This window comes from Podarcis vaucheri (genome assembly GCF_965113315.1).
Source record: "Podarcis vaucheri genome assembly, chromosome: 3".
Classification (NCBI taxonomy): domain Eukaryota; kingdom Metazoa; phylum Chordata; class Lepidosauria; order Squamata; family Lacertidae; genus Podarcis; species Podarcis vaucheri.
In genome coordinates, this window is record NC_138761.1 from 104,140,164 (window position 1) to 104,149,962 (window position 9,799).

At 42.6% G+C, this 9,799-nt stretch overlaps 1 protein-coding gene across 4 annotated transcripts in view; it reads right to left on the minus strand.

The window, feature by feature from the left end:
* The window catches only part of MFSD2B (MFSD2 lysolipid transporter B, sphingolipid), a 34,052-nt gene extending 30,944 nt beyond the window's left edge, over nucleotides 1-3,108 (minus strand). The window contains exon 1 of one of the 4 annotated variants that reach the window (XM_082215574.1): nucleotides 2,967-3,108. In XM_082215574.1, the coding sequence (XP_082071700.1) occupies nucleotides 2,967-3,035 (69 nt within the window). In that variant the 5' untranslated portion in view covers nucleotides 3,036-3,108. Of the gene's footprint in view, nucleotides 1-1,214; nucleotides 1,405-1,917; nucleotides 2,051-2,180; nucleotides 2,370-2,966 lie in introns of those variants that run through there. The other 3 variants (XM_082215577.1, XM_082215575.1, XM_082215576.1) reach the window with 3 other exon arrangements.
* Between the last annotated feature and the right edge of the window lie 6,691 nt (nucleotides 3,109-9,799).

Sequence of the window (9,799 nt, forward strand, 5' to 3'; positions counted from 1 at the left end):
TTCAGAATAAAAATTTGCTTGCAGTTTTTTTATTGATAAGAAATAAATTGGGAAACAACTAGGAATGTCCTCAGTATCACATGATGCTCTTGATGTATTCAGTAATACTGCATTGCACACAACACTCCTAGAATTGTACTATTTCAGGGACAATGCTTTTCCAGGTACAGTGGTACCTCGCAAGACGAATGCCTCGTAAGATGAAAAACACGCAAGATGAAAGAGTTTTCCGTTTTTTGAGTCGTTCCGCAAGACGAATTTCCCTATGGTCTTGCGAGTTCTTGCGAGTTTGTTTCCTTTTTCTTAAAGCCGCTAATAGCCGCTAATAGCCGCTAAGCCGCTAATAGCCGTGCTTCGCAAGACGAAAAAACCACAAGACGAAGAGACTCGCGGAACGGATTAATTTCGTCTTGCGAGGCACCACTGTACTAGACCTAGCATTCAGTGCTGCTAAATAAATATTGAAGCACACCTGATGTACCCAGCTCCTTCCGTCTCTGAACAGTGAAAACAGGAGGGAGTAATAGGCAACAGGACACAGTGGGAAGGACCATTGGTGGTGTGGAGAAAACATACTAGCCAAGAGGAATGTTGTCGGGGGAGGAGAAATAATTGTATCTGAGTTAGTTTTACTGTTGTACCTTGGATTTCAAATGCCTTGGCTCCCGAACAAATCGGCTCCCGCACGATCGAAACCCAGAAGTGAGTATTCTGGTTTTCGAAGGATTTTCGGAAGCTGAAAGTCCGGCACGGCTTCCGTGGCTTCCAATTGGCTGCTGAATGTTTCTGCAGCCAATTGGAAGCCGTGCCTTGGTTTTCGAACAGTTCTGGAAGTCAAATGGACTCCCAGAACGCATTCTGTTCAAGAACCAAGGTACAACTGTAATTTACTTTAAGGATTATTTTGAATTAAAAGGTGGGGTAAAGTTAATAAATAAACAAATAAATATTTTTTTTTGCAAGAAAACAATTGAATACAATATCTTTTGAAAAAATTGTACATTTTGCAAGGAGTGATGCTTTTTATATTAAGTTGTTTGCTCAATATTCGCTTCATTTGGAAGTAACCAGAGCATATTTTAGGCTGCAGTCTGATGCACATTTATCTGTCCCAATAAACTCAGTGAGGCTTATTCTGAGTAAAATGTACAGGATCGCATTGTAAGGAAAGTGCAGGTTTTGTACTGCAAGACTTTTTCTTCACATTCTCTCACCTACTCATTGAATGAAAGCAAGACATTTAAAAGCCACTCACTCTCCTTGCCCCACATTCTTCTTCTTCTTTTTCTTCTTCCTCACCTTTACTTTTCTCTAAGTTTGCAGGGGTTTGGATTATGGGTGTGTGATGGTTTATCACAGAAGAATGGGCAATTCTGTAGATGCATATTGTTTGTATTGCAATGTTAAACCAAAAAATCAAATAAGGTTTACATTTTTAAAACAGGCACCTATCTATAATATTTTGCGATAAATTTAATTTACAGAATGCAGTGTTTTAAATTCAACTGGAGTTTCACGCCGTGTGATCTTTTTGTTTTCTTCATTCTTATTCTTAAAACTTCTCTCTATACTCAGAAAAACCTTACGCAGCCTTCACAATAGGTTAGGTACCACTTCATAAATCAGTTGGTTCACATTGATGGTAAAAAAAGGCTTCCCCACTCCTGCTCTTTCCTTACACATTTTGAGTGAGAAGAAAAACTATATTATTATTATTACCCTTTATCCATAAATGTCAGAGTAGTTCAGAGCATTTTGAATACCGATCAAGAAAGTCAATAGCTTCCGCTGGCTTAATTTAACCTTGAAGTTGTGATCTTCAGAATGACATGTGAAGCTATGTTTTTGTGAAGAAAGAGATGTGGGAAATTTATTATTATTATTATTATTATTATTATTATTATTATTATTATTAACCTTCATCCGTAGATGTCAGAGCGGTTCAGAGCATTTTGAATACCCAGCAAGAAAGTCAATTACTTCTTCTGGCTTAATTTAACCTTGAAGTTGTGATCTTCAGAATGACATGTGAAGCTATGTTTTTGTGAAGAAAGAGATGTGGGAAATTTATTATTATTATTATTATTATTATTATTATTATTATTATTATTATTAACCTTCATCCATAGATGTCAGAGCGGTTCAGAGCATTTTGAATACCCAGCAAGAAAGTCAATTACTTCTTCTGGCTTAATTTAAGCTTGAGGTCGCGATCTTCAGAATGACACATGAAGCTACATTTTTCTGAAGAAAGAGATGCGGGGAATTACTATTACTGTATTATTATTATTATTATTATTAGGCCCGCCTTTATCCCTGACGGGACTCCAGGCGGCTTACGGGTTAAACAAAAACAAGTCTTGCCCCCGGGTTAAATTAAGTAAAAGCACGATGGAAGAGGACTGGAAGAAGTTTAAAGTTTATCTACAAAAATATTGTAAAATTTATGAATGTTGAAGGCTCTGAAAATGAAATGAAGGGGTTCTAGCGGCTAAGACAAATAAGACTGAAAAGGGAGGGACAAAGGTTTAAAATGAATAATGAACGATCTTGCTGAACAAACTTTTAAAGTAGAATACAAGAAGGGAAGGCGGGTGGAAGTAAAGAGAATAAGGTTTTGAAAGTTATTAATATAAAAAAGTGTTCTTTTTATGCTATTTTTATGCTATTTTTTGTTGTTGTTGTTTATTTGTTTGGATGTTTGTTGTTTGTTTTTTCTGATTTCTGTTTATTTTTGTTGATGTTAACTTTTTGAAAAACTCTAATAAAATATTATTATAAAAAAAAAAAATAATTAAGTAAAAGCCCTTGATGGCGAGACTTCGCGGTGTTCCCTGCCTCGACGTGGTGTTTTTTCCCCCGAGGGACGGACGAAAGCGCAGGCAGCTCTCCCCTCGGGGCGTCCCGGCCAGGCGAGGGAGCCGGGACGCCGCTCCGGGTGGAAGAAGGGAACTTTCTGGACTCACCTGTTCGTCGCAAGCTCCCTCCAACCTCGGCTCGGGCAGCAGCGCGCCGCTAGTTCTCGCGCCGGCCATGGCAACGGCAGCCCTTCGACAGCGGAGCCCCGCGGCCGCTGGTTCGGCCAGGGGCGGGGCCGCCCGCCCGCCCGCCCGGCGCTCTAGCCTCCCTTCGCCCGGGCGGGCAGGGAGAGAAGGGGCCCACCGGGTGGCCCCTCGCCGCTCAGCATCGACCCAGCGGCGGCGGCCCTGGCCAAGTTGGCTTCTCCGCGGCCCACGAGGCGCGCGTCCCTTTCCCGCCCCCTCAAAAAAAAAAAAAGCCTCTGTGTAACTCAGTCCGCAACCCCTAAGGGCTCCCTGCCTCCGTGAACCGCCCTGAGACTTCCGGGGTATAGGGTGGTATATAAGTTCAATAAATAAATATGAAACCCATTGAATGCTGTGGGCAGTGGCGTAGCGTGGGTTCTTGGCACCCGGGGCAAGGCAAGTAATTTGCGCCCCCTAACCCGTGGATTTTAGCACTCAAGTCTCTTCCGCCCCCCCAGATGTTGCGCCAGGTGCAGCAGGCCCCCCTGCACCCCCCACGATACGCCACTGCTCCCACCACAAGTCTTCAGGACAACCATCCGAAGGCTGGCGCGGGGAGAAGGTCTCTCCACCCCACCGCCAGGCTTCGGAGGGGGCGGAGAGCCCTCCTCCCGCCGTCAGGCTTTGGAGCATCCTTCCGAAGCCTGGCGGTGGGAGGAGGTCTCTCTGCCCCACCGCCAGGCTTCGGAGGAGGTCCGAGGACAGTGGGGAAGACGCGCTGCGCTTCCCCGCTGTCCCGGAGATTTCCCTATGGACTTTTGTCTTGCGAAGGGCCGGCCAAACGCGCGCCCCCCCCCAATGTTGCGCCCGGTGCGGGCGGCACCCCTGGCACCCCCCACGCTACGCCACTGAACCCATTGAATCCTGTGGGGCTCGCTTCCACGCCCAACGTCCGAATGGAGTTTAGACGCCTCTGCGTGTTTTCTACACGGATGAACGGCCTCAACTCGGTTCCTCTGGTGTGGACTTGGGTCCCATCCGTTGGATTCCTTTATTTTCTTGTATATAATTTTATTAAGTTTTCCGTTTTACAGTTTAAAATACTCATTTGACATCCTTGAAATATCAGTGGTTTCCCTTCTTCTCTTTCCATGGTTCATTTTAACATATCATAAATCCCAGCGTGTTTTACAAAAACTATGCCATTATTGCATCCATCAAAACTTGTTTACACTGTTGAATTTATCTTAATGCTGCCAGCGTTTTCAGCTGCCAACACAATTTATTTCCCACATATTCAATAAACGTTTTCCAGTCTTCTTTAAAAGCGTTTTCTTTGTGTTCTCTTATTCTGTATGTTAAGTCTGCAAGTTGTGTCTATTCTGTCAACTTAAATTGCCATTCTTCAGTTGGGACCTCGCTCGCTTTCCACCCGTTGGCTTCCTTTAAACCTTTTCTCTCTCAAACAATTCTGAACTACAAGGGCCCACATTTATAGTGATGTGTATAAAACCTCTGAGCTTTGTTTACAACAGAAACTTAAGGAGCCTGAGCATGGCGTTCAAACAGGATTGCTGGCAAAAGATGCACAGAGGCCAATCTTTCTGGGCTAAACTGGGTATTTACACCTCCTATCCTCCAAGGCATCTCCTATCCTCCAAGGCAAGGCATCTTCCAGGGTTACATCTCTCCTCTCATTTTGTCCTCACAACAAGCCTGCAAAGTAGCCTAGTCCGAAAGGACAAAGTCTTCAGATCATCCAATAAGCTTCATGGCTGAGGTCAGAGGGTTTTGGACATGGGCCTGTGCTGTCTCGCTCCAGCAATCTCATAAACGCTATATACCAGGGATGCCAAGTTTTTGCATTGGAAAAGATTCAGCCCATTATTTATAGCGCTGTGCTGTTAAGTTACCGTCAGAAACCCCTGAACCTCCCCAGCAGCACCTATCAGATTTTACCACGGCAAAAAAGACTGATACTGATGGACTGGAAGAATAAAAATGGGGTTCCCTTGTACGAATGAACTGAAGATTTACACAAACTCCCAACATATGAACGACTTGCATATAAATGCAGACTTGCCATGGACAAATTCAACAACATTTGGAATCCATTCTTACAAATACTGTATTAAGATCTTGTTAAGTACAGTAACAATTGTAAAGTATAGAGTTTGGGGTGTCCCCCCCTTTACTTTCCCTTCTACACGGGTGCTCTTTCTCTCTCTTTTATTTACATCTCACCATGTTTAGTGCACATATAATTATGTACTTTTAACTTTCAATAAAGATGTCTGGTAATTTTTTATTTTGTTTAAAGACGTATCAAATTTTAAGCCATGTGTGAATTACAAGGACAAAATATAGCCAAAGACAATTCAGGCTTGAAACAGTGCTTTTAATAATATTCATTCCAACCCCCATTCAAAAAACAACCACCCAACAACTTTTATAAATACAAATAGTTCTACAAATAGCCCCCTATTAATATTGTGCCTCATCTTTCCAGTTCGGTACTGTGCTGGAAATATGTTTCAAAGTAAAATCTTCGTATTGTGCTTAAAATCATAACAAATGAAGAGTTTAAACTGCATCCAGTCCAAAAATTGCAGCTGCGACCTAAGCACATACCAGCTCCTTTTGAGAAGAAGCTTGCTTTGGTGATGGCATGCATAGTGATTGCGCTGTGTATCCTGCGTCTGTAGAATCCCATTTTCCAGACTTCAACTCTCTGGATGCCACAGTTCTCTGGCTGCAAGCCTCTAACACACTGGGAGCAAGTCCCGTTGAACTCATTGAACTTACTTTGGAAACAACATGTATGAGAGAGCACTGCACATTGCTATTTCTATGGTGAGCTGAACAAATGGGTCTGTAAACGGGTTTGGGCTAACCCTGGTTGACACAGCTAACCACAGTTGCCTCCAAAATTGGAAGGTGGTAGGAGAGTAATGCCTGCAGGATTGTGTTTGCCTGCTTTTCAGCTCAGCAAGTTAAAGCAATCCTTATGTCTCCTACCACTTTTTAAGAACTGTAACAGGAAGGTTATTGCCTATGCTAAGTCATTTTCCAGCAATTTTAAGAAATGCACTAATTAATTTGCTTTATCATCTAAAATTGAACGCCCAGCTTCTTGAAACAACACTGCTCATCCCTTATTACCAGGCCATTTTGACTTTGCTGCATATTATGATATTAAGGCACTAAGTTCAAACAAGTATTATTATACTGGAACACTATGAAACAGATACTGTACGTGTAATTTTCAACATACTGTGTCCTACAGTTCAACGCATAGCTACGTAAAGGTATGCATATTAATTAATGTCGACAATTTGGTATCAATACATAACTTTTTTCAGGGGGAAATACCATTTAGTTCTTTTAATACTTCAAAAAAACAAATCCTTCTCGCATGAAGAATAAACAATATTAGCAGGCACTTGCTTTCTTAGGATCTACGGTAAACAAGACACAACAATCAGTTGCTTTGAGAAATATATACAGCATTCCATGTAGCAAAGATCAGAGAACACTATCCAGATTTTCTAATCACTAAAGCAATTAGTAGATTGGATAATTCTATATATTGTTCCATGCTTCACTAACAAAATATGCTGTTTCTATGAACAGTACAAGTGCATCATAGTAAACATACAAGAAGATTGAATATATAACTTTGTGAATGTGTGTTTTTATGTGTATATATACACACACACACAAACATACATACTATATATCAGGAGGGCCCATAAACACACTTGCAAACATCCTGGGCATCACACACTCTGCAACTTATACTATTGGCTACAATAGAATACTTCTTTCAAGCCTAATTTCAATGGGAGAGGGTAAGGGGAGAAGAACTGAAGGGCTCCATGGGTACTTGTCTACCCACCTCACCGGCAAATATAAATGTGTACACACACATGTCAGCATTATTTTTTTTTAGTGGTTTCGTGCAAATTTGGGTGAGCTTTTGTAACGAAAAACGAATGTCTCTGCGTGTATAAGGGCTGCTTAACACAAGATGAAATATTCCACATGGAAAAAGGAAAGTGTGAAAGTCTTGTGCAAGGTTCCATCAGATATAATGAACAGACATGTCTATTTTACTGAGAGAGTGTACAGATTGGAAGTCCCCATTAACGCACTCCAGTAAAACACATTTCCATTTTTATACAAAGAAGGTAACTGAGAAACTGTCAGAAATGCGATTTCTCCTATTCGTTCTTTGATTTTTTTTCAAAAGTGCAGCCAAATACAGTCAATACCGTTTAAAAGAAAATAAGGACTTTCAAAGAGAGATTTCTCTTAAGAGATGGTGTTGACAATAACACTTAATGTCCATTAGTTACGGCTCTGTTATGTTTAATCTTTATAAAATATATATATAGAAAAAACATTATTGGGGTATGTGTTTAAATAAATAAATAAATAAAAACCAGTTTAATATTCCAAGAGGCTTTCAAACCTGAAGGCAATATAAATCTACATTCATGGCATTTAGAGCATTCCAGTTTAGCTTTCCTGAAATGAGCTAAAAATTTAAGTACTCATCTCCCTGTACAAACTCCATGTTGGCTATGGTAATCAGATCAAACCCTGTTCTATTTCCTTATTACAGAAAAAATGACTAAGAGCAGTGTTTAGTTAGCTGAATAATCTGGAATGACTCACCTAGTGAAGTCAGAAAATGTGCATTCCTGATAATGTTCTGGTTTTAGTAAAAATGGTATACAAATATCTCAAATAATATTATAATACCATAATAATAATAATAATACCACCATTTAAATGCTCCAGATATTTGGAGTCGGGGAAGGGAGATCCTTTGAGGCTAAGGCATGGTTAAATTACAGAGTGACCTTGTGAATGCATCCTGAAGTTTGGAGTACTAAACTGCAGTATCAGGTGAAAATTAAAACATCTCTTCTTGCATGCACAACAGAACTTCTCCTGCCTTTACTACCCCTCTATCCGCCACCAACATCTGCTGCGAAACCTCTTTCACACAGCTGGATTCAGCAGAACATGAATAACTTCTGCATGGGACAATTACACAGGTCATTCTCCTCACTCTTATTTAGAGTTTTTATAAGCCACTGGGAAAGACACCTGCAATTGGCCCTTGCATACGTTGCCATTGTGATGTGGAGTCTGGCTACATCACTTTCGAAATGCATGAATCTGTTCTGAGCTATGGCTTAACAAATCTGCACTCTTTTTCTCCAGCAAACAGAGGACTTCCCTGTCAATTCCTCTGCTCAGTGGTACCAGCGTGAGGCAGTTGACTACTGCACTAGCTCCTACTCTTGGGTCATCATGCAGAAGCCATTTTTGACCAAGCCCAGTATTCAGGATGACACCGCAGCTGTAAGAAAACTTCCACTGCAGCTGAGAACAAATCATCAACCCAACAGTAAAACAGTAACATCAGCAATAACAGGTGAAAAATACAATACAGTATATAGGCCTTCATGGATCTAAAACAGAGTTGCATGGAGAACAAAAAAATAAAATAACTGTACCCTTCAGTATGTCTGAAGAACCCTTTGACAGGTGGACTGCCCCACCAAGAATGGCAACTCACAGATAAGGCTGTTTCCCATCCTCCAGTAGTATCTGTTTGCGACAGTCTTAAGAACCAAGATGCAGATAAGCAGCGCCCCCAAAATGCGATTGCCACCTGTTTCTGACAAACATTCCTATAACTAGAAGATGAGAACTAACGTCCTCGTTGTTCAGTGCCCTTCCTGCCACAGAGTGGGATGGGGATAAAAGCTGCTATTTTTGGAAATCAGGCAAATTCATCTTATAAAGATACATAAGCCTAAAAACCCCGAAAACACCTTAAAACTCTCCTCTGCTTCCTGCATACGTCTGGTTGTATCTGCACTGTGGGCAGGCAGGTGAGGAGGAGGAAGAAGAAGAAGAAGAAGAAGAAGAGGAGGAGGAGGAGGAGGAGTTTGGATTTGATATCCCGCTTTATCACTACCCGAAGGAGTCTCAAAGCGGCTAACATTCTCCCTTCCCCTTCCTCCCCCACAACAAACACTCTGTGAGGTGAGTGGGGCTGAGAGACTTCAAAGAAGTGTGACTGGCCCAAAGTCACCCAGCAGCTGCATGTGGAGGAGCGGAGACGCAAACCCGGTTCCCCAGATTACGAGTCTATCGCTCTTAACCACTACACCACATTGGCTCTGGTGAGACGCCATGGCTTGACTAAGACTAACATGGCTCTTTGTTTCCCAGACCTGACTTCTTCAATGACCATTCCACCGGGTCATGAAGCAGCTGTGAAGAATTAATACCTGAATTTCTCTCTATCTCCTTACCATAGGGCAGAGGTTTTCAACCTTTCTGAGTCCGCGGCTCCCTTGACCAACTACATTCTTTCTGCGGCACCCCGTGGGGCTCAGGAGCCCAGTTAGGTCACCCCTTGCCTGCAGAGCTGCCAGCCTCTCGCCCTTTTTCGAACACCTTCCCTTGTGGAGGGTTCCCTCAGCCTCCTCTCCTCTCCCCTCTCCCCTTGGGAGTCCTCTGGGCAGCGGCTGCTGTCGCCCCTGGTCTCTGAGCTGCCCCCCCGCCCCAAAGAGAGGTGCCTCTTCACACTGACCCATGGGACTTGTTTGTCTCCCTTGCTTGCTTACTCCGAGGCCACTTCAGCTCCTGGCAACCAGCACCCCCTGGACCTGCCCCAGAGGCAACATTTGCCTGGGGAGTTTGTAGCCAGGGCTGCTGCAACAAACAGCTGTGCAAGACTTTGGGTGGCAGAGATGCGAGAGGGCATAAAAGCAGGGAGGGAAGAAAAG